Genomic DNA, 25,346 nt, shown 5'->3' on the forward strand with positions numbered 1-25,346 from the left:
AGTTTATAAATAAATTGAAGTGTCAATCTTTTATTTTTATGATCACATCACCTACAAAGAGTTTAATGAGTTTTCAGCAATTTTTGCTTAGGATGGTCTGAGTTACATGAAGACTAAATTTGCTTCGGGGAACTGGAAATGGCACTCCCTGGTGACATACATAAAGACAGGCAGTTGTCCTTTGTAAGAGCAGACATAGAGATTCAGTAAGAAGCTCATGTGAGTGCTGAGCAGAGCAAGGACTCCCATAATATGAACAGAGAAAATGCACAGTGCTTTCAAATGTGAGTCTCCATTCAAAACTCACTAAGACAGATGCTCTAAGTCACTGAACTAATTTGCAGCTGAGCTGCTCACAGAACAGTTCTAAGTACTAGGCTCCAGGGCTCCACTGGGGATTTGTTTATTTAATAGTTAGTGATCCACCCAAGCATCACTGGGAGGCCAGCTAGGAGTAACAGTGAGTGCACAGAGCAGACCAGATCCTTTCCCGTTTCCTGAATGAATAAATAAATGAATGAATGAATGAATGAATGAATGAAGGGAGGCAGGGAGAAAGCAAGGACAGGCTCCTAGTTGCATCACCCACACCTTTTCCACCATCTCATTCTACTTCCTTCACATTCCTCTTTCCCAGTGCCTTCCTTTTATACATTCCTCCTCCTGATTGACTCCATCTGAGGTTAAGGGTTCAAAAAGTTCATCCAGACTCCTATGCAAGTGTGTCAGTTTGGGGGAAGAAAAAGCCAAAGAGTTTGGCAGAAGAGAATCAGGAGGCATTTCATGGGAATAGAAGCCCGTGCTCTGTGACCCTCTACTGAGGGTCACCTATGTCAATATAAGTAAAGACAAAGGATGTAAAGGGGGTGGAGGATAGGATCTGACTATGGCATGTGGCCTGAGGATTTTAGGAGAAACTGGTTTTCCCAAATGGTTGTTTTACTTATAATTTTATAACAAAGGATGTCAAACCCATTTTAGATATTCTCTTCCCACAATAGTCCTTCTCCGGGGAAATAATTTGCCTATATCCTCAGTAAGGAAAGTGACACCCAGAAAGGCTAAAAACACTTGAAAAGGTCAAGCCAGTCATGAGCCACAGCACCTCCTCCCCGGGCTCCTAGAAAACTTTCTGATTCCAAACCTGAAGAGCCCCCACTGGACTGTGAGCTCCTTGAAGAAAAATACTACTGAGTCTTGTTCACCTCTATGGACCTCACCCCCATGCCAGGCACACAGCAATTCCTCAATAATCGTTGCTTTTTATAATTTTTAATAATACTTTTAATTTTTCATAATAACGGTGGTTAAATAAATGCATGAGTAGATGAACAAATAAGGAGTCGACTCTAGCAGTGATTCAGAGAAGCCCCCTACCAAAAAAATTTACACACCTAACACATGACTATATATTATAGGTCAACTCTTTGGGTCAAACACATTCTCTGGCCATTGTCTTCCATTTTGACTCCATACCCAAAGAAGGATACATTAATTTCCAACCCTACAATGTGACACAGGTCTCCTTCCTGATGAAAGATCTTGGAAACAGTAAACTGCCAGGCAACTAGGTAGAGATGGGAAGATATGGGGAGGGAAGCTGGAAAATAGAAGGTATGGCATAGTCTACCCTAAATAGCTTCACCTGAAAGCACTTTACTTACCATCGAACATACTTCAGGAAGGGATTTATCACAGCCTAGATCACCAACATTGTACACCACCCACACTATGAATTCAAACTGGATTTTGCATTTGTGAATGAGCCCGATTGTTTCCCTGAAAAATGCTATTAAAATGTCCTAGGTTTCTGTTGTAAAATCACAATATAAAATACTTTTCAACACGTGCCCTCTTACTCATGACAGACAACTATTTTTTTGACAGAGGCTATTATAAAGGAAAAGGGGTAGGCAAAGAACAAGGCAGGGAGACGGATGGAAAGAAAGAAGGGAGTTCAGAAGGCAGACCTGCCTTAAAGAAAGGAATTACATGTAGAAGACAAAAAAATCAAATTTCCAATTTAAAATTCATAGATTTAGAAGACGCTCCCTGCAAGCCCCCTTGTTTCAGGAAAGCTTCAAGAGCTTCTTGAAGATGTTTTCCCAAAAAATCTAAGTCATATTCCCCATAAAGAAACAACAATCCAATTAATAAGTACTTAGGGAATGCCAATTGCCCCAAGAAATAATTGAGTATTAGGAAAAAGTGAGGGCTTGGATTCCTCAATCTGCATGGTGACTCAACATTTTACCAGCTAAGTAACCTTGGAAAAATATCTCCTAGTCCCTCCAATCTTCAGTGTCCCTATCTATAAAATGTGGGTAATAATATCTACCATGCATGTGAAGATTAACTGAGAACACGTTTAAAGTATTAGCATTATGCTTGATAATTAAATACTTCGTTTCCCTCCTCACCTCTTTGTTTTTGTCAAAATCTTCAGGGCACTCCTAACTAAAACAAGAATAGAGGATTGGTCCATTGCTTACTTTTTTTTTTTTTTTTTTTTGGTCCATTGTTTCTGAAACCCAAATGTATATATAAATCCTTTGGGGGTTTTGTTAAAATGCAGATTCTGAGTCAATAGTTGGAGAGGAGGGACTGAATTCTGCTTATCTAATAAGCTCCTGATGAAGCCAGTGATGCTGGTCTGTGGACCACACTTCAAGAAGCAAAATATTAAATAACCTCTAAGAGTACTAATAAGCACAAATTTCTGTTATATAAGCAAGGCTGCATGTATTTTTTCAAAAGTCTATGTAAATAATTAGATTAGTACAAATCCAAAAAGTCCCATTTGTGCACTATAGATCATGAACTCTCAGAGAACACTTGATTTCACTAATAAACCATGGAACTAAATCATCACAAATAAATGCCTTACACCAGGACTTAGACTATAAAGACAAAAATGTCCTTTTGACCCAGCTGAAGATATTCTTCCAGACATATCCTTTAATCCTTCAAGAAAAATACATTGAATGAAAAGAAAAATCACTGGGGGAAAATGGAGGTTTTTCACACATTTTCAATTTAAGCTCTTACAAATAGAAGATCAGACCAAGGATTAAGTTGGAAAACACAGGACTATGGAAGAAATTCCATAGGTATATGAAAGCAAGGGGGAGCACGGCAGGGTGAGGAGAAGAAATGGAAGTGCAAGTAACCCTTTTTTTAAAATGCTGACGTGCAAAATGCAAAATACTGATCATTTGCACAGGCAATAGCGTATAGGCCCTGTATGGCTTCAGGAATTTATTTGTAATTATTTGTTCATAAAACAAATTCAGAATTATTCCTGATGTTAAAATATTTGAAGTATTGATTTTCAGAAATCGTATATATATCACATTTGAATTAAACAAAAAAAATTCAACTACCTTTCATACTCAAAAAATTTAATTCCAGTATGTCCCAGGAATACTTTTGAATGAGCTCATCATTTTCTTCAGTCAGTTTAGGTTGAGATGGGCTAAAAGGTGACTGACACTTGACCTTTCGCCAAATGGTTCCCCAAATCGAGAGAGACCATTTTATATAAATGCAACATGGTATTTTGCCATTCTTTCATAATTTTTAAAAGACATAATTACCAATACAACCTTAAGAAAATGATTCATCTCTTTTTAGAAAATTGTCTTCCTTACCCAGATATAGTGAAAATGCTAATTATAAGTCGAACACTATTCATTTTCATACTTAATATTACAATGTCTTATACTGTTATTTCATTCATGCATACAAAATGATCTCAAAATTCCAAGGGGATAGCAAACTCTTGAAGGGCTAAGATTTTATATTTTTTTAAGTCTCTAAAGTATTTAACAAAGTGACAAATACTAATTACTTGATACCAGGCTGAAAACCCAACTGGAAAATACAAAATAATACGTGGGGAGAAAAGCAATTCCTTTTATCAAAACAAAACATGAGCTAATATAATTATTAGTAATTCACAAAACAAACCAGTAATTTCCAGTACAAAACCTGGAGAACTACTTTTACCAAAATAAGTTAGGCAGTAGCATAAATGCATATTTTTCACAATTTTTAGCACACCATCTCCATACAGTTTATTACCAGATCAGAGAGCAAGGGAGAAGAAGAAAAGTCAAACATCTCTTTAACATATTTTCTCACCTAGAAAATTCTGAACAACGCTGTCTCTGCAAAACATTATGAAGAAGTTCAGCCCATTTGTGCTTCTAACCTCAAAAATGTCTTGCTTAGAACAATGGCGTTTTTGTGGCATTTGGGCTACAGGAGTATTTAAAATATTGCAACATGGAACTAAGTGGTTTGCAAGAATCATAGAAACATGACTTGGAAAGGAATCTTTAAAGCTCAATTATTTATTCCACCCTTCTGCTTCCATATAGAAGCCATCTAACCAGCACTGTAACAACTTTAAAAAAATATTTCTGCTTATTAAGATAAAACGCAATAATAAACTTAAAAATTAGGTTGGTAGCAAGGAGAGTTAACTATAGAAATTGGAAACTACCTAAGTCAGAAATTCATAATGATTAATGGTTCAAGGGGAGGGGGTATCCAGTGATGTGTCCTCAACTGTGTTGTACTCAAATTTTTATTACTAACTTATAACAGTGATTCTCAACCCTGTTTGCTAATTAGAATCATCCAGAAAGCTTAAAAAATATACCAGTGGTTGGACTCCACTTCCAGAGCTTTTGATTTAACTGGCCCATTGGATTAGATATCAGTGAAGATGCAGAAAACATGCTCGTAAGTCTGCATATGACACAATGATGAAAGAGATATTTAATGACAGAGGAAATAATACCTGTTGTGTGTCAAGTTCTATGACAAGCAAGATAAGAGATAAATGTGACACAGTCTTTGTCATTAATGATGAAAATGAAATTAATAAGAGATTAAGAGGAGTCAACAATCACCAAAAAGCTAGTACAATCTTAGACTGCAGTAATAATTCTTCTGCTACTTCTAGCTGCTCAAATAACTTCTAGAATATGGTGTTTGACTCTGGAACAACCCATTTTATGGGGTTGGTTATGGAAAAGCTGAAACTCTTTGGGGAAAAAAGGTGGGGTTGCAGGTGACTGTCCTGGAGATTAGTCTAATCAATGAGCCCAAGTTTGGTATTTTAAATACATTATCAGGTTTGTCATGTGGATCAGGAGATATGTTTGCTCAGCTTTGGCCTCAGAAGAAAAGCTAAACCAATAGATAATAAAGCAAGAGAAAAATCAATTTAGTTCAACTGAAGGAAAAACTGTTTAATAATCAAAACTACCCAAAGACAGAGCCCCAGAGAAGTTCCAAATTCAGTCAATAAATACAAAAGTTGAAAATATGTTATGGATAGGGTGACAGTTCCAGTTTATGCCCATCATCTTAGCAAAATAACTAATAGGATCCCCTTTCATTCTCAAAAGTATCCTGGTTTGGAAGATAAATTATCTATTCTCCCTAGTTTGGGAGCATCATCAGAATAATTAAAGAAAAACTGAGCCAGGTGGGACCCCTCACCCCTCACCCTTTCCCACTAAAGAGAGGTGGTGAGTTGCCCTCTTGTAAGGGATATAAACAAAGACTGGATATGCAGTGAGAATTCTGTAGAGAGAAGTGAATGGGAAAGCTTGAAAGGATAATTCCACACTGAGATTCTATAATGAACTTAAGCTAACTTCTTTACAGTACCAGAGAAGTCAGTCAGGTTTTTCGATTTGTATGAAGCAACTCTTGTTCCCTGCATTTCTCAACTATTGGTGCGGAACGATGTCACCATCTGCAACCTATGCAAAAAGCACCTGGACAGCCACAGCCATAATGATGTGACCTTGTTTCACAGCAAGATTCACAACCAAGGAGCATGAATGAAACCCAGAACAATTAGGGCTGCTAGAGAAGTCAAGACAGGGGTACCAGCAGAGATTTATATCACTGATCTAGACACAGGAATCTGATTGCTGTCCTGTGTTTAATTCCTCAAAGAACAGGCTTTTTCTAGTCAAGCCAGAACATTATTACAAAGATGGATACACGGAGTTACAACTATAACCTTACCTACATGCACGCATTCATGCAACACACATAGATTTATACCCATACATATATAGCTCCTAACCAACTCCTAGGATCGTTTTTAAAGTATCTTCCAGTTTGACTTTCATGCCTAAATAGCTTACCTTTATAAGAAACTGCAGAAAAAATACAGATACAAAATATAACAGTAATCTGACCACTGGTTTCATAATTGTGGACATGAATTTGAGACATTTTTAACACAAACTATTTGATTAATTTTGCAACTACAAAATCTAAAATATGGTAATCGCCATCTTTTCATAACATGATTCACAGAACCAAACTATTTGGTCCAATAAAGAAAACTGCAAAACAAGATAAAAACCACTTTGAAACTGTTGGGGTTGTTGGTTTTTCCATTAACTTCTCAACTGTTACTGAACTTGCCCAATTTTATCCACATGATTGATTTATGTATAACTTTCACAAACGTTTTGCCAACAAAGGAAACTGAAGATGAATTGCTCACTCCACACAGGAAGTTATTTCTCTTCCTGCTCCATCCTTCCATTTCTTGGTCTTGGTTTAAATTTATACCACTGTATCCTGACAATAATGAGCTCTAAAATTCTAACACCAAAATTGGCTTATTTTAATTCTTCTAATTCCGATTACATATTGTTTGGAAACTTTTCAATTTCATGTCGTTGCAATGAAGAAAGCAAAACTTGAAAAAAATCTGTGTGTCTTTACTTGAAATTTACTTTACAAACAGATGAAATGGAACAAGTTTATGAGGATACTGAAATTATCTCAAGCCTGGAACAGGTAAATAACAAGCAAACATTTCAGAGTTTTAGAGTTTAACTGGATTCCTTAATTACCTTAATGTGCCATTTTAGAACAATTCAGAGGCTAAAACAAAAGATTAAAACAGACTAACCAAATTAAAGAGATGAGGAATCAGACAAATGCTTAGCCAAAGAATAACACTATTTAAATAAATCAGATGTCAAAGAGATAAAATGTTTATACTTTTAAACTCTTAAATCCGAAAAGAAAATGAAGTCCAAAAATTACCTTTTCTCCTACAAGTATAAAGGAAAAACTTCTGTCACATAGAACATAGAATAATTTACACAGATATTAACAGCACACAAAACAGAAGACATTTTCAATGTTTTCTAAAAAACCACTGTTGCTATGGGAATACCCCAATACAAAACACAGCAACCAACAACCAGAAACCCATAACAAATGCAAGTCTCTGGCACTTTCCACAACTAATTCCAACTTGTCACACTGCTTGTCATCATCTGTACTCTTCGGTTGGTGCATAAATTGCCCTGGTAATCAGGCCTACTGGTGAGATCTACAGCACGTTGGCACTGCAACTAGATTGCTCATGAAGAAAAGAAAGAGAAACCCAAATTTCCCATCAGGTTGGGGATTAAAGCAGGAGTCAGATGTGTCCCAGCATGTTGATATCCCAAGAGTCCCCCCAACCCGCAAAAAAATACTTAAGAGTTTTACCTTCCCATGGACTTGGATAGCCAAAATATGTAAGAAGGCTCATTCAAAAATGTACTTAATTTCAGTGAGCCTGAAAGCTTTTATACTACTTCTCTCTTTTTTATTGCAAATTCTTAATTGAGTGGCCTATACCCCACGCCCTTCTTTCTTGCATATTTTTTCTGCCCTTTGACTTCCAAATCCCAATTTAAAAAAAATAATAATAAAACTGTTTTCTTCAGGTCCTCTAATTGCTCCCTATAGAAGTTCCTCAAAAAAATGAAAACACCATATGATCCAATAATTCCAGCACTAGGTATTTACCCAAAGAAAAAGAAAATACTAACTCAAAAAGATATATGCACCCCTATGTTTACTGCATTATTTACAATAGCCAAAGTATGGAAGCAGCCTAAATGTTCATGCACAAATAGATAAGGATAATGTGATACAAAAAGAATCGTGCCATTTGCAACAACATGGAGGGACCTAGAAGGTATTATGCTAAGTGAAAGAAGTCAGACTGGAAAGACAAATACCATATGATCGCACTCATATATGCAATCTAAAAAACAAAATAAATGAAATAAAGAAACCAAAAGTAGAATTAGACCTATAGAGAGCAAAGTGATGGCTGTGGGGGAGGTGGAGGAAGGATGGGGAAAAATGGGTGAAGGGGAGTGGGAAGTACAGGCTTCTAGTTATGGAATGAATAAGTCATGAGAATAAAAGGTATAGCTCAGGGAATACAGTCAGTGGTATTGTTAATAGCACTATATGGTAACAGATGGTAGCTACACTTGTGATGAGCACAGTGTAACATACAGCTTTGTCGACTCACTATGTTGTACACCTGAAACTAATGTAACATTGTGTGGCAACTATACTCAAATTAAAAAAATAAATAAATAAAGACCTTTTTCCTTAGTTCTTAATCTCATGGGCACCTAGCATTAGGTATGGTTATCTACCCATCTCCCCACCTCCCCCTACCCCCCGCCCCCGTTTCCTGAGAGGCTCCTTTCCCCTGGCTTTCATCTCACTGTCCTCCCTTTGTTCTTAATCTCTGCTGCTCTCTGCTCCTTCTTGGGCTCCCCGCTTCCCCTAACTAAATGTGGGTTTCTACCCCCACACCGCACAGGTCAGCCATCATTCCTCAACAAGTTCCATTTTTTTCCTAGTTTCAAGCATCTTCTTCCAACTGATATCCCTGTTCTACAGCTGTAAGCCCACCCAGTTACATTCCATATTACCTGGGCATCTCCATTTGGATATCTAGTCTCTTTTATCTGGAAGGCAAATAAAATTATTTTTCACTTTGTGACTCTTCAACTCCTGAGACAAGGAGTTGCTTTATACTCAAATTTTTTTGAACAATCTGATCTTACCTACCTGAACAATAATTTCCTATGACACACCCCTCACCCCCAATTAGGTCCAACTACAGGACTTTGCTCATTTCTCCCCTTCCTAATGTTGATGGTACAAACAAGCAAGGCTCACATCAATTCCCATTTTCTCTGGCAAGACTTCCTCAAACACTTTCCCTAACACTTAAAAGCCACATCACACAATTAAGGATTTAGCATTATCTTTTCCTTGATACCTATTACTGAGTTTGTTCTTATGGGCTAGTCTTCTCTTCTTGAGTAGAACATATATGCTCAGGTAGAGAGCAAAACCTTTACACCCCATCTTAGTAATCCCAGTAGCATTCAACGCATTGCCATTCTAAGCAGATAAGGCCTGCTGGCATGTACTTTGGGGCCCACTAAAAATAGCCTGCTCATCTCATTTTCATTTTTTTTATTTGAGTACAGTTGACACACAATGTTACATCAGTTTCAGGTGTACAACACAGTGATTTAACAACTCCACAGGTAATATGCTTACCACAACTAGAGTTCCCATCTGTCACCATACAACACCATTACAACACCCTTGACCAAATTCCCTACGCAGTACCTTTCATCTCTGTGACTTATTCATTCCATACCAGTTTCCTTGTGTATGTTTATCCCTTTGAGCTTTATATTCTTGTTGTACACTGCCTCAAATCTTCTTTGGAAAGTTAGGCAACAAACATACATGTTTCTAGGCTTAGAGCAGGTACATTGTGAGTATGTTGAATTTTGAAAGTCATTTTTATTTCTATAAAAAAAGGACAGGGGCACCTGGGTGGTTCAGTCAGTTAACCATCCAACTCTTGGTTTCAGCTCAGGTCATGATCTCAGGTGTCATGGGATCAAGTCCTGCATTAGGCTCCATGCTCAGAGGAGAGTCTGCTTGAGATTCTCTCTCTCCCTTTGCCCCTCCTCACTGCTCTGCTTATGAGTGCACATGTGCCCTGTCTCCCTCTCAAATAAATAAATGTTTGGAAGAAAAAAAAGGACAGTGAACTTTCAATTCACCTCCACACACAGGAACACAAAGTTTTACTGTTCTGCCAGCCTGCTCTCAGAAACACAGACACATCATTATAATGCGGGCCTAAAGAGGTCCTTGTAACCAACCTCACTCAAGCTCACATACCCAGAATAATGGTGGACCATATTTTTCTACTCTACTCTTAACCACCTATTCTAAGAGAAAAAAGAAGTGGAAATATATAAAACCCTGTATAAATGGGTGGGAGGAAAAAAAAGTTTGTTTTGAAGGGAGTCTTGGTCATGTCATTGTAGCACTAACAGCTGAGAGTCAGCCAAGTTGTCACACTGAACGAACACTCTCTGGAAAATCCAAATTACCATTGTTCTAGCAAGCACAAAAATCACAAGAGCAACAGCAAATTCCATCCACAAGACATGTTAAGATTCTAGGAATAAATCAGGATATCAGAATTGCTATATTTGGATGGAAGTCTTTCTTTCTAAGCATGTAAAACTATTTGGTCACATTTTCACCAACTTATATAAGCCTGTGTACTTCCTAAATGGGATCAACAATTTAGCTCAAAAAAATAAAATCCTTTAGAAACTTCCTATCTGTGTTTGTGCATAAAATACATTCAGATATTAAGCATCTAGCTTTATGGAAGTTTCTGAGTTTGAGGCAGGATAACTTCCTGATGACTGAAATGAGTTCATCTCCCTTCTTAAATTCTGTTGATGTTCAAGAAAATTGAATGAGGATGGTATGTGCCTGTGCCTATTTTAAAAAAGGGAAAGGAGAACCAGTGGGAAAACCAATGTTTTCCAACATCATTTCTTTATTTTTAAACAAAATCAGAAAATAGCCATAATTAATCTAATACTTTTTCCTGACATTTTTTGACATCAACACATCTTAATACAACTACAACTGTTTTCATAACTTGTACCATCCACTTTGAACTCCTTTTAATAGGGATAATGAGTCTGGATACTTGGCTCACTTTCACAATTTTTCTAACATTTTTAACATTAACATATTTTAATACAACCACTGTTTTCATTACTAGCATTATTCATTCCTATTATTAACCAGGAAAACTTTGAACTCCTTTCTAATGAGAATAATTCTAGCACTTGGCTGGCTCTCCCTACACTCTCCAATCCTGCTTTGCTGTATACATCTGGGCAGTCCAAAATACCACTTGTAATTTTATGTTTTCTACCTCCCAGCGCTCACAGTATCATATCTAATTTACCAATTAATTTCACCTAGAATCATTAACTTTGTCTTCTGTTAATGTTCTAAACCCTTTATCTCTTAAAAGCACTTTTGATCATTTTTAAGCCTGTGCTGTATCCTATAATATGCCTTGAAGCTTTAGGCTTTGTTGATAAATTAAGGTGCTCTAGGTATTGAAATATCTTCCTTCAGCCTTCAAAGAGAAACACTTGCTTGGCCAGGCTTAGGGCTTAAGGAAATCACAGCTTTTATCTGAGCTTTGTGTAAATTTTTCTCCCAAGTTCTCATTTACAATGCTAAGGGTAAGATTTAAGGTCATTCTTAGTTTCACATTTGTAAAATTTTTTATCTCCTTTATCTGCCTTCATCTCCAGAGTATAAATATATTTTATAAGTAGGTATGTGAGGGAAGGAGAAGAGATTTGGGAGATTTTGTTTGTTTTGGTGGTGATGTTTGTTGGGATTGGTCAAAAGAGCAGCATGGTATCATGGGGAAAACAGGCTTTGGAATCTGGCCAATCTGAATTAGAATTCCAGTTTTGCCACCTATTAGCTCTGGAAATGGAGACCTGCTTCATCTTGCTTGGTTTTGTGGCAGATTAGCAGTGTACAAAGCACCTGGTATGTAGCTGGACACCATAGTTAGAAGAATGGGAGCCACTATCTAGCTGTGCGACCTTAGGAAGTCACTTGAAATCTCTGTGCCTCCATGTTTTTACACACAGAAGTGAGACAATAAAAGTGCTCTTATTCACAGAATTGTGGTGAGGTTAAATAAGTTTAATATAGTAGAGTGCTCAGAACTCTGCTTTTCATGTGGTAGGCACTACAGGTGTGTAAGCTATTATTAGTACCACTGTCTTTATTACTATCACTATCACTGTTAGTCATGGCTCTACCCATCCATATCCATGCTGAGAGTGTCAGGAAAATTTCCTAACCTCATCAAATGCTTTGCACAGAGTAGGGAGTCAGTAAATACTTCCTTGAATAATTCTCATTTCCACGTGGCTTATTTGGCAGGGCAGGGAGGGGGTCTCTATGACCACAATCATTTATACTGTTATTCTTGTTTCTCTAACCGTTGCACCATCAGCAACTTCTACACCTTCAGTATCATAGATCTGCTCATTTTTGGCATGATACTTATTACAAAAGCACCTTATACAGCTTTAGCCAATTTTTCAGTATCTTCCTAACATGCTTTTATCACTATCTTACTCTATTTGATGCTTTATAGGGAATCTATAATTTATTGTGACTACTTGCCCACTACCACGTTAGTTTTAAGAGAAAAAGCCGAAAATTAACACGTCAGGGAACAACAGATGTTGGCGGGGATGTGGAGAAAGGGGAACCCTCCTACACTGTTGGTGGGAATGCAAGCTGGTGCAACCACTCTGGAAAACAGTATGGAGGTTCCTCAAACAGTTGAAATTAGAGCTACCGTTCGATCCAGCAATTGCACTACTGGGTATTTACCCCAAAGGTACAAATGTAGGGACCCGAAGGGGTACGTGCACCCCAATGTTTATAGCAGCAATGTCCACAATAGCCAAACTGTGGAAAGAGCCAAGATGTCCATCGACAGATGAATGGATAAAGAAGATGTGGTATATATACACAATGGAATATTATGCAGCCATCAAAAGGAATGAGATCTTGCCATTTGCAACGACGTGGATGGAACTGGAGGGTGTTATGCTTAGTGAAATAAGTCAATCAGAGAAAGACATGTATCATATGACCTCACTGATATGAGGAATTCTTAATCTCAGGAAACAAACTGAGTGTTACTGGAGTGGTGGGGGGTGGGAGGGATAGGGTGGCTGGGTGATAGACATTGGGGAGGGTATGCTATGGTGAGTGCTGTGAATTGTGCAAGACTGTTGAATCACAGATCTGTACTTCTGAAACAAATAACGCAACATATTTTAAGAAAAAAGAAAAAGAAGAAGATAACAGGAGAGGAAGAATGAAGGGGAGTAAGTCAGAGGGGGAGAGGAACCATGAGAGATGATGGACTCTGAAAAACAAACTGAGGGTTCTAGAGGGGAGGAGGGTAGGGGGATGGGTTAGCCTGGTGATGGGTATTAAAGAGGGCACATTCTGCATGGAGCACTGGGTGTTATGAACAAACAATGAATCATGGAACACTACATCAAAAACTAATGATGTAATATATGGTGATTAACATAACAATAAAAAATTTAAAAAAGAGAGAGAAAAAGCTGTAGAAAATGTTTAGCACAGGTCCTGGTACATAGTAAGAGATATGTATGTATGCATGTATATTTGCTAGTCTCACTATTATCAAATATTTTATATAAATTATCTCATTTAATCTTTAATAAATGGTCCTATGAGGAAATTCCCTATTTCACAGATGAAATAACTGATGTTCAGAAACAAATTGAGAACACAAGTTAGCAAATGAGAGACAGGATTCAGACCTTGGCCTATTTTATCCCAAAACACTCTTTCCACTACATTTGGGGGGACTTTACCAGTTCTCCTCTTATCTTTTTCATAAAGTTTCAGTTTATTCCCACTCCTTTTTAGCATTAAAGTGGGAACATTGCTTTTTTAATTATAAGCATTCTCCCTAGTTCTATTGAGGTCTCTTCAAATCCACTTCCATTTGGGGTAATATCCTTTAAAGGTGGGCAAGTTTAAACAAAAGGCGTCAGGCTTCCACCTTTCTTACAAACACATTCCATACAGCAAGTGGTTTAAAAGCCTTAAGATCAGACATAGATTCAAACACCATCTCTACACAGACTAGCTCATCGGGTCATTGTGTGTTACTCTAATCCTTATAATAACTCTATGAAATTAGTACTGGTATCATCCCCAACTTGTAGCTCAATAGACTAGGGCTGAGAATGGCCCCACAGTTTACTGTATGGCCAGCCATCCAGTTGGGAGTTCCCAAACCAAGACAGTATCAGCTGTGTCTACTGGGGACCCATGCCCATTTAGGGAGGCCTGCCTCGTCTTCTCTGAGCCACAGAAGTGATCAGTAGACCAGGGATACCTGTGCCCCTCTCTGCTCTGCAGCCTTCCTTTCTCAACTCTTGTCCTTCTTGGTTTTGCCAGCTCATAATGGGTTTTGTTCTTTCCTTGAAAGGTTTCCACTTGAGACCGAACTGCCTTATTCGATCTGCTACAGCCATGGAATACTGTTCTACCCTTTTGTTGTTAGGAAGCGCAAGAGAAAACACAGCTGCAGCCACAAATCTGTGTGCTTTTGTTCAATATCAAGAAAGCTCAAGAGAAAACCATCCCTGTATCATTGGTGTAGTATTTTAAAAGATCTGAAATAATCATGGCCAACTGCTAACATCTATTTAAAGATTTTATTTATTTATTTACTTATTTATTTGACACAGAGAGAGAGAGAGAGCAAGAGCAGGAACACAAGCAGGGGGAGTGGGAGAGGGAGAAGCAGGCTTCCCGCTGAGCAGGGAGCCCGATGTGGGACTCGATCCCAGGATGCTGGGATCACGACCTGAGCCAAAGGCAGACGCTTAACAACTGAGCCACCCAGGTGCCCCTGCTAACATCTATTTAATCTGAGTGGTGGGCATACAGGTGTCATTTCCTATACTGTTCTCTAAGTTTGAAATATTTAATAATCAGGTAAAAATAACTAAGTAGAAAAACCTGTATGGTCTCACAAAGGCAAATAAAGTATGGTTTTCCTTATAGAGTTACTACTCACAGAATGAAAACACTTGTTACACACTGGAAAACAAGTAAACACAGCCAAATACTTAAATACTTAAATGCATAATTACCTCACAGCAGATTACTTATTACTGTTTTCCCCAAGGTCTTAAAACATACACATGTCTACTCCTGATTTGGGGTTTGATGGTCAAGTCTTTCAAGGGTCATCCTCTATAGTTAAAGGACCAGCTGTAGAATGGACAGAAAGGCATGGGGCCAAGTCTGGTGATGACCAGAGGGGCCAAATAACTAGAAGCTGCACAGAGTGGCAATAATCACCATGAGGAAATTTAGTCTCATTCTTTCAGGCTAAGAAACATGTTCTTCATCAACCTCCTAAGAAGGATTCCTTCTTCAAGGGCAGACTTATGTCAACCAAGCTTACAAGATTAACAAATAAAATCCGAGTTCCAATATATTATTTTATAATGAGAAATCTGTCACAGAGTCGGTGTACTGATTCCTTGTAGGAAAACTTCCATTGAACAACAAATTATAATTACATGATTAGCACAGCATGAGAAAAAGAGGAATTGTTAGCTACCTTTGTTAAATATTTAATAGTACCAAGCTACAATAGCCCAATGCATCCATCACCATATATGGGAAAGACCTGTCAATAAGAACAAAATGCTAAAAATTATCCATTGGGCAAAACTCTGTCATCTGGCTAGTGCCTAAACAGATACTGCCAAAGTCTGCCCTGCCTTCATAGTTATCAAAACCATCTTCGAATTGAAACTTTCTTTCATGAAATGTGCCAGTGTATTCAATCTTATAACAGGTCTTATAAGCCAAATTCTATCAGTTATCTTTCTTAGAGTTTATAAAAGACTCCATGTAGCAACTTAGGTTGCATCATAGAACGATGAGAAGATCTTTATGAGGGCCCATCGTGTAATTCATGAAGTTGTTCATCAATGTATCCCAAGTTCCTAGAACAGTGCCAGTCACTTAATAGACAATAAATATTTCTAACGTAAATGAAGAAAATCCTCGTTAAAAATTTTTTTAAAGTAGTTCAGCATAAACTTAAAGTCAGTACACTGTACATTTTAACTAATCATTCTCACTTCTCACTTGATAAACACAATCATTCAGGACCTGGGAACTTTGTCCTACATATACTTCTCCACATTCAGCCTGAGTTACTTACAGAAAATCTCCCAAAGCCATTTATCACCCATCAGCCAATACCACCACTTCTATCACCAAGAATTACCATAGAGGCCCATGTTTATATTTTCCTATGTATTCTAGTGGCCAAATCATCACCAAAATGAACTAAGCAACAATTCTTGAGAAAGAAATTTTATCTTCTTCCTATACCAAAGAGCATACCAACCACTCTTACTGCAGGACAAAAGTAAGTGTACAAATATTGCTAAAATCTGTATTTATAGAAACATATAGCACCCCTGATACTAAAATGGGCCTAAACAAAGAAAGTTTTTGGTGAAGTCATAAAGTTCTAGAAAGCATGAATTCAACTGTCCTTAAGGTAAAACCTATCCCAGCATGTGTGTACTGTGTATGTTTTACTCACTGCATACTGGAACTTTTCATTATATTCACGGTCATTGGCTTTCACCATCCGTTCCACTTCTAAAGAGAAAGAGAAATCAGGTATGAAATTAAATTCTTGACACAAAGAAACATATAACTCATTAAACTAACATCACTTAGGTTACTTTGATTGTCTCAAGGTTGCAAGAATTCTTTCCTTTGAAATGTGAAGGGCATTGGTTTTTTCCAGCCTAAATGTTGGAACGTGTGTTGGAAAGTCCCAAAATGGAAAGCTGAAATGTGTCTCATTGTAATTCTGATGCCAGCCATAAAACAAAACATTATGTGTCTCCAATTTCTACATCCCTTTAGCTCCACAAAGACCCTTTCTTTCTCTTAACTCCAAGTAGTTCCTAAAGGAGAAGGCTGCTGAAAGTCAAATGCCACCCTGGGAAAGGATTTTTTTTTTTTTTTGGCTACAAAGTGACAAAATACGATATAGCCAAACGAAACTATACTGAAGTGGCCAGTGAGGTCACTGACCTTTTGGTCAATGAGCAAAGGTGATAGTTCTAAACAACAATATCCCAGGCATATTGAAAGGAACTACACATCACCAGGAGATGGAGACTTGCCCTTTGCTGGAAGTAGCCAAAAAAATATCTTCTGGAAACAAATGCAAACACCAGTGCAAATAACAAAATAAAAGAACAAAAAACTCACAGATTATGATGGTACATAATTAAAATTCACAGAGGGAAAGAAAAGACAGTGCCCCCTGAAACACCAGCAGAACACATTTTTGTAGTAAAGGTAGCAAGTTCTTGCTCCATTTTACTGAATTCAGAGTTGACAAAGGGATAATGATGGAATGATGAAAGCTATGGCATGAAGACCAGAAAAATAATCACCAGATGTCAATGTTAACACTCATGGTGAGTGACTTCATCACTTCACCTGGGATTCCCTTAATCCCACAGTTCTCCATCTAGATAAGTGAAAGGTGGTAAAAAGTATAGGGGTAGTGGTAAAAGTCAGAATTTGGAGAAGGTACATACAACTACAGAGATAAAGAAGACTGGAGGATGGAAAGTAACTCAGTCATATACTAGGGAGAGGGGAGGAAGTGTAAGGGGAAAGCAAAGAGAAGAAGAGCTGAAAGTGGAAATGAGAGGAGAAAGAAGAGGGAGATCAAGAGGAAGGGAAGGAAGAAAGGAATATATTTTATCACCACCACCATCCTCCAAACACCAGGTACTATGATTTTAAGAATTGACTACTTTTTCCCAAAAGTCCAAGAGGAATGTAAATCTTTGGTTCAAGTCTCAAGTATGACACTGTGCTCACCTCTGAGAACTACTTCTGACAAATGACACCCTGTCTTTGGTTATGGTTGAGTCTCTACCTTTTGTGGAATGTTTGCCTGTTTGACATCCACCTACATGGCTTTCCTTTTTTTTTTTTTTTTTAAAGATTTTATTTATTTATTTGACAGACAGACACAGCGAGAGAGGGAGCACAAGCAGGGGGAGTGGGAGAGGGAGAAGCAGGCTTCCCGCTGAGCAGGGAGCCCGATGCAGGGCTCGATCCCAGGACCCTGGGATCATGACCTGAGCTGAAGGCAGATGCTTAACGACTGAGCCACACAGGCGCCCCCACCTACATGGCTTTCTTCTTACCTATGTAATAACGTCAGTTCTCTGTGACTGTTCCTGTTTTCAAGGCTAGCTCACCTAATTTCTGCTAAGAACAATATTGGACTGATGTCCACAGCTGACCACACCAAGTGGACCTGCCCCTAACATATATAACTCCGAAATCCAGAATTCACCGGGAGGCAACCTCTTAAACAACCATCCCCTGAAGGAAACATTTTAAACCCTGACTATAAAGGCACCATCCTCCCCTTCTTACTGGTTCCCTAACAAAGAGCAAAAAAATCAAAGCCCAAAATGGTATTTTGGAGGGTGAGGGTACTTAAAGCTTAAAAAGCTTGGATGATTTGTCTAAACATCCCTACCTTAACGCAGGCATAGTAAAACTGCTGACAGGAAAACAACAGATATTATTGGGAGGGTGACCATCGGGGGCTCTCTTCTACAAGGGAAAGGTTAACCTGGCCCACCTGGCATCCTGCTTATAATTTAAAGAGTAACTTTAGCTGTAAGTCAAAACTTAGATATGCTAATTTATATATTTAATTGCCTTTAGTTTACATCATACACATTCAGATGATGATCATTTTTAAATTTCACATTTATACAGAGCACATCCAAGGATAGAATTCTATAGTTCTGCAGCTAATTTTACTCACTCCAAATCCAGAATTTTGACTCCTGTCCAGTGTCTCCATGTAACCACCCTCCCCAAGAACTGAGAATAACCCTTTCCCAAAGTGGCCAGAAGAGTAATTTCTGTGCTAGGAAAGTTTGGATGTTCTTCTGGGTATCTACATTGCTCTTGTCCCATGAGACTTTGTTAGAGCCAGGAAGTCCTCTTTTGGCTTCTAAATCATTATTAAATCTTTATCTTTGCTCTGTGCTTCCAGTAGGTATGGTCTTTCTGAACTGAATCTTTATAAATAAACTCTGGCATATTTTCTATCCCTCCACTAAGCTCTGCTAAATTCTGGCTTTGGTTCTGTATCCCTACAGTTTTTTGCCTTTAACCTAATTATGTTAGACCAAGAACGGACATTCTTCCATGTGCTAGGACAGTGGGTGAAGAGATAGAAAACCCCCTTGGCAATAAGACACATCCTGCAAGAAAAGGAAGCTGAAAACAAATCCTCCATAAACAACTCCCATTGAGAATTGTCCAGAGGTTCAGTGAATTAATGTCCAATATTTTGTAGGCATTGCAGGACCCTTCCAGCTGTGAGAGTACTGAAAGAAAAGTACCCACCAGGAGATTCAGGATCTACTAGGGTAAGCTCACTGCTACATAGTCATTATCATTGAATTTGTGTGGTTCCATAAAGGAGTAAAGTGATACATGAGGATATATAAATACAGTGAGCCAGCATATGTTTAAAGTGAAGTTCAAAGATCTTCCAGTTCAAGATTGCAAACGAAGTATGTCCTTCTACCTCCCTTCCCACCCAGGTCTCACTGAAATAACAGCAGTGTTTTTAAAAATAATAAAAACATAACAGTGCTGGAAAACAAGAGTAGAATCTAGCAGAAGTTCATAAATTTTAAAAATTCCCATTGAAGCCCCACAGAAGGTCCAGATTCATACAAATACAATACATACAAATAAATACAAAGGCTGAAAATGTGATATAGATAGGGTGACAGTCCCAGTTTATGCTTATTGTCTTGGCAAAATAACTTTTCACTTTCAAAAGTGTCCTGGCTTGGAAGATAAATTGTGCATTCTAGTTTGGGAACATCACCAGAATAATTAAAGAAAAATTGAGCTAGGTGGGCCCCCCATATCCCCCTACTCTTGCTCATTAAAGAGATTAGGCAACATGCCTGGGGAGGAAACCAAGAAAGGGTGTTCAGATCTAAGAGAGAAGCAGCTCTGAACCACCACATTGGCTATGGGAGACTTAGGTCCTAGTAAACCCTGCCTTACAGATGCAGCTGTGGGATCTGCCAGACTATAAACTATAGACTGAATGTTTGTGGCCCCCCAAAATCTATGTTGGAACATTCCCAATGAGATGGTATTTGAGGGCTTTTGGGAGATGATTAGGTTATGAGGGTAGAGCCCTCATGCGTGGGATTAGTGCCCTTATAAAAGAGGCCTCAGAGAGTCCCTTGCCCCTTGCATCATGTGAAGACACAGGAAGAAGACAGCCATCTGTGAACCAGGAAGCAGGCTTTCACCAGACACCAAAAGCACTGACTTCTTGATCTTGGGCTTCCCAATCTCCAGACCATAATAAATAAATTTCTGTTGTTCATAAGCCACCCAGTTTATGGTATTCTGCTATAGCAACCAGAAAAAGCTAAGACACACAGAAAAAGCTCCCTGTGAGCTGGCTACATCACCAGCTCCTCCAATTTAAAGGAGAGGGCTGGCCAGGGGAAAGACCTTTACAACTGCCCTCTTATGTAAACACAAACCAACAACTGTCTAAGTCACCAGACATCTGAGGAAAATCAAGAGTGCAAAAGAGAAGGATGCAAGAGGAAGAGATAATGCTGAAAATGGATGGGGAAAGGAGGTTTTTTTATGCTAATTAGTACCTTGAAGATATTCAAGAAGACATGGCATCCATGAAGCAAGAACAAGCTGATAGGAACAAAGATAACAGAACAAGAACGAGTTCCTGGAATTTAAAACTACTTAATGGAAAAACAGGTAGGATAGACTGAAAAATAAAATTGAAGAAAGTTCTTAAAACAGATAGCAAAATGACAAAGAGGAGGAAGATGTGAAAAGAACACTTAGGAGAAGGGAATATAAACCATGGATAAGTAGAAATAATCAAATTAAGAGAAGAAAATTTCCCTGTACCAGAGTAAGACCTAACTCTTCAAAGTGAAAAAGCCACCAAGTGCCAATTAGAATGAATGAAAATGGACCCATAGAGCTCCACAAAATTTTGAGCTCCAAAGACAAAATATTTTAAACTTCCAGAAGAGGGGAAAAAAAATGGTTAACCCTAGAGACCTGAGAATTGGACTAACATAAAATTTCTCATCAGCAAAAAAGGATGATAGAAGACATGGAAGTGATGCCTTCTAGTTTTAAGGAAAAATATGCTTGAGCTCACAATTCTATGCTCAGCCAAATAATCAATCAAGTGTGAAGGGGCAATAAGAACGCTTTCAGACATGCGAGAGTGTTTACATACAAGATCATCTCCAAAACAATGACTCACTAATGTACAACAGGGAAATAGTTTAAATATTAAAAATAAAATGGAGTTAAAGAATATAGAAGGATGATGACCAACTATAGTCAACAATGAAAATAAAATTACCTGACATGATCACCCACATACCTGTTCTAAGTGGGCCACAAATTCTACAGAAAAAGGAAAGGCTTGTCTATTTCCATTTATTTCACAGCCTGAAGGGCAAAAATAAACCAGTTTCTCAGGAAAAGTACAATTATGTATTAGTTCTTGGCTCAAACAATAATTCCTCTAAGAAATCCTCATAAAGAAGTCATTGTTTGATACAAAGAACATAAAATGAGTTTTTAAGAGCTGTGTTTTGTAACAATTCTAGGGATGGCATTCCAAACACAATTCAGAGGGACCAATGCTACGGTCTTGTACTCAGTCTCTACCGAGCTGGTTAAATTCAGGAATGTATTTTAGGACATTTAGATGAATAAATAAACTGCATGCCCTTCCAAAAATATCATCCTAATCATTATTTCTCTCAACTGCACTTGTGCTAAATGCTAAATGACTGAGTTTCAGATTGAAATTCTTGCAAAACACCTGAAGAACTGCTATGCTGTGTTGCTGAGTACAGATTCTTGGGACAGAAAAAATAGTGTTAACATTCTTTTGTGACAGCTGAGGAGCCTAACAAAGACATTTACCTAAATAGGAAGCTATCCTTCATCATTTCAGCAAGCAAGGAGAAGAGCCATTAGCAGAGGCAGAATTATCTTAGACACTTATTTTGAATCTGCTCCAGAATACAGAAAAATAGGTATGTAAAAAATAAGTAATTAAACCACAAAGTCCTACTTCATATAGGATAATGGAAGTAGCCTTCACTTTCTCAAACTCATAAAGGCCAGTGTAATTTGATGCCTGCCTCAATCAAATAAAAGATCAATGAGCAACTCATAGAATGCTTATCTTTAAGCCATATGCTTCCTGTTACCTTATCCAAGGTAACTAAATAAGGATACCTCATTTATTTTATGAAGTGGTCATTTATAAATCAGTTAAATGTTAGGAAACATGTACTAAAAAGAGTAACCTTAGTTTCGGGATAAATGACCTGTAGTCTACCCCGTCACTCCCTGTAATAATTACCTGATCGGGCAGATGATAGGTTTCAGATAATAAAACCATATCCACTTATGTATGTACATATGCTTGTCTTTCCATTTGGAAGGAAGGGATGCATCAAGAACATCAAGTGTTGGGGCACCTGGGTGGCTCAGCTGGTTAAGCATCTGTCTTCAGCTCAGGTCAAGATCCCAGGACAAGATCCCTGGGTCCTGGGATCTAGCCCAGGGTCAGACTCCCTGCTTAGCAGGGAGGCTGCTTCTCCCTCTCCCTCTGCCCCTCTCGCTGCTCGCTTGCTCTCTCTCAGTCTCAGATAAATAAAATCTTTATTAAAAAGTTTTAAAGAAAATCCAAGTGTTATCCAATCACTAAAACACAAGTTTGAAAGATGAGAAGGACATAACACAACCCTGCTGGAAATTTTTAACCTCAGTTGAGATGTTGTTGTTACCACGACTTTTAGGACCCATAAAAATGAGAGTTTGATGACAGAGCACTCATTCAAGAGGAGGAGGCCTGGATCTTTAAGCCAGAGGCCTGAGATTTTCCTTCTACCAACTATGTGTGTGAGCACATTTTAACTCATGACCTCTCCTAATCTGTAGTTCCTTAGAAAAATAATGCCACTTTGTGTTGATGTCATTATATAAGAAAATATACGGAAAGCACTTTGCAAACAAAAAAATAACCAAAAAAAAAAAAAAAAACTATTTTTCTATAAAAAAAAAAAAAATAGCAAATAGGTAAGAAAAAGAAATCATCCAAGCTTGGATAGTCAGTCTTAAAGTTGCTTGTATTATTATTTCTCAAAGGGATCTGAAGTAATTTTCTGAATATTCTTAGTGGAAACTAGCAAATACTCATTGATTCTTCCCCAGGTTGTTGGGGGCAACACCCAACCCCTGATCTGGGCTCTTCTTCCTCATACTATATTAAGTTAGACAATATTCAGCTTCTACTTCCAGCAGGCATTTATGTCTTTTTTCTCTTAGTTTGTCTATGAACAACTCCTAACACCTTAATATTTAAGACTAGTTGGTGAATGCAGTAGCTCTGTTAAAAGACCAAGAGTCAGGAGGAAGATTTAGGAAAGGCTTCCATTTGACCCATAGTGATTACAGCAACTATGAATTCCTACTTAATGAACACAACTGTCTTTCTTCAATTAACTCCAGAGAATTTTGTCCTTCACCAAATGTGGTTTGGGAGACAGTCTTCAGGCATTTGGCTTTAGATCCCCAAAATCATGAAATGATGAAGCACCACAAAAAAATTGGGGGCTCTGTATAAACCCTGATGACAGGAACTGGTACTTCCTCAACAATGTTGGTCCCAATCCAAAAGCTGAAGAAGGTCTCCAAACATGGAGTGTCATTTGGGGTTTGGGGTTGTTGATGGTTTTTTGGGTTGGATCAGAAGTCTCAGAAAAATACCCTCAAGCCAAATCAATAACTTAAGCTTTTTCCTTTCTGAATTTTCTTTCATTTTTCACAATCTGGTCTTGTGGTTGGGAGCCAAAGCAATTCATTAAAGACATGAGGAAAGAACAATGAGTGGGGAGAGCTTTAAAGAAAAGAGTTCCCCACCCTCCAAGATTTCCTGATTTGACTCCAAAAGCACATTCTGATACAATTGAAAAATATGTGCCCTAAATCGGGGTTTCCTATTGAAACCCAGTGGTGACCTGCAGCTGCTAGGACTTATTGACATTTGAACAGCAAACTAAGGAGAATTGAGGCAAAAAAGAAAAACCTTCCCACATTTTTTTTTATTCTTGTCCTCACAAAAGAGCTTGGAAACAGAGTTAGGGGATTCAAACAAATACTAAAAGGCCCTGGGGTTTGTTTTCCTCTTGGCTGAGCCAATTTGCTCATCAGGTCCAGATATTTGGAAAATTTGAATTATTGGAAGCTCTATTCCTCCCATGGCTTGCTATAGCTTCACAAAGAAACATAAAAATTTTTAACCAGTTCATTCTTCTTCCACCATACGTGAACTGGATTACACAAGTCACAAGTAAAAATCTATAAAACCTTCATATAAGCCCATGGCATATTGCTTTCTTTAAGTATCGATTCCACAACTAAAGAGTTAAGAATTACTACAATATAATGATAATAATAATAGCTAACATGTATCGAGCACTGGTTAAAAACCAGATACTATATGTACTGTTCTGCATACATTATTTCATTATTCCTCAAAATAATCCAGGTATATGCTATTATTTTACAAATGACAAAAATAAAGGCCTCACAAGATTATGCAGTACAATCAGATTTCAAACACTGAGCTGCCTTTCTTGTAAAAGCAGTGTGGAAGAGATTCTCGGTATAAGGAGATGGCAGATGGCACTGTGCGGAGTTGGCTGGGAAAATGAAAATTGCTTCGTGATATACTTCAAACATACACTCCCTCCCAATTAACCCTGCAGCCCTGTGACCTCTCACATTCCACTGCTTCTAGGTTTCTCTCTGTTTCCTGGTGGAGGCTGTCCTAGAGAACCTCTTCTTCTTGGAGCTTTTGGGCAGTCCTTGCTGAGAATATTCTCCCAAACCCCTGTTCAAAACGTACTGCTTTTTTGCACCCTTTCTCATATGGGCCCAGTGCTAGACTGTTGGTTTTTATTTCTATTCTTTCATAATTTGATTATGTATAGCAAATATATATATATATATCATTTTTATGGACTGGGCCAGGATCAGAGTGTTTTCTGTAAAGATGAAAAATAGCTTCCTACAGCATCCCTTTCAAAAAGAAAAATAAATTAAGGATCTACCCCAAGAATCACAAGAGCCTAAAAGAAGCTGGAGGACATTTAATTTTACACTGTGAGACACATTCTGGCCATCCAAGGGAAAGGAAGCCACCTGTCACCAAGAGATAGGAAAGAACCCCAGGTAGAAAAGATAGACCCAGGACAAGGAAATCTAAAGATGTCTCTTCCCTGTTTGATATCTCAGGGGTTGCACAGGAAGCTGTTTTTGAAGCTTACATTTGTTATTTTGAGATGAATGGGGCTTATAAATTGGGTTTCTTT

At 38.0% G+C, this 25,346-nt stretch overlaps 1 protein-coding gene across 5 annotated transcripts in view; it reads right to left on the bottom strand.

The window, feature by feature from the left end:
- Positions 1 to 25,346, bottom strand: part of ATP8B4 (ATPase phospholipid transporting 8B4 (putative)) — a 301,636-nt gene that overhangs the window by 210,792 nt on the left and 65,498 nt on the right. For all 5 annotated transcript variants that reach the window (XM_028100015.2, XM_028100016.2, XM_028100011.2 and 2 more), the window contains exon 3: positions 16,415 to 16,473. In XM_028100015.2, coding sequence (XP_027955816.1) covers positions 16,415 to 16,473 — 59 coding nt within the window. The remainder of the gene's footprint in view (positions 1 to 16,414; positions 16,474 to 25,346) is intronic.

Source organism: Eumetopias jubatus, unplaced genomic scaffold (assembly GCF_037043125.1).
Source record: "Eumetopias jubatus isolate StellerSeaLion01/CBP00866 unplaced genomic scaffold, mEumJub1_p1.0 scaffold_7, whole genome shotgun sequence".
Taxonomy (NCBI): domain Eukaryota; kingdom Metazoa; phylum Chordata; class Mammalia; order Carnivora; family Otariidae; genus Eumetopias; species Eumetopias jubatus.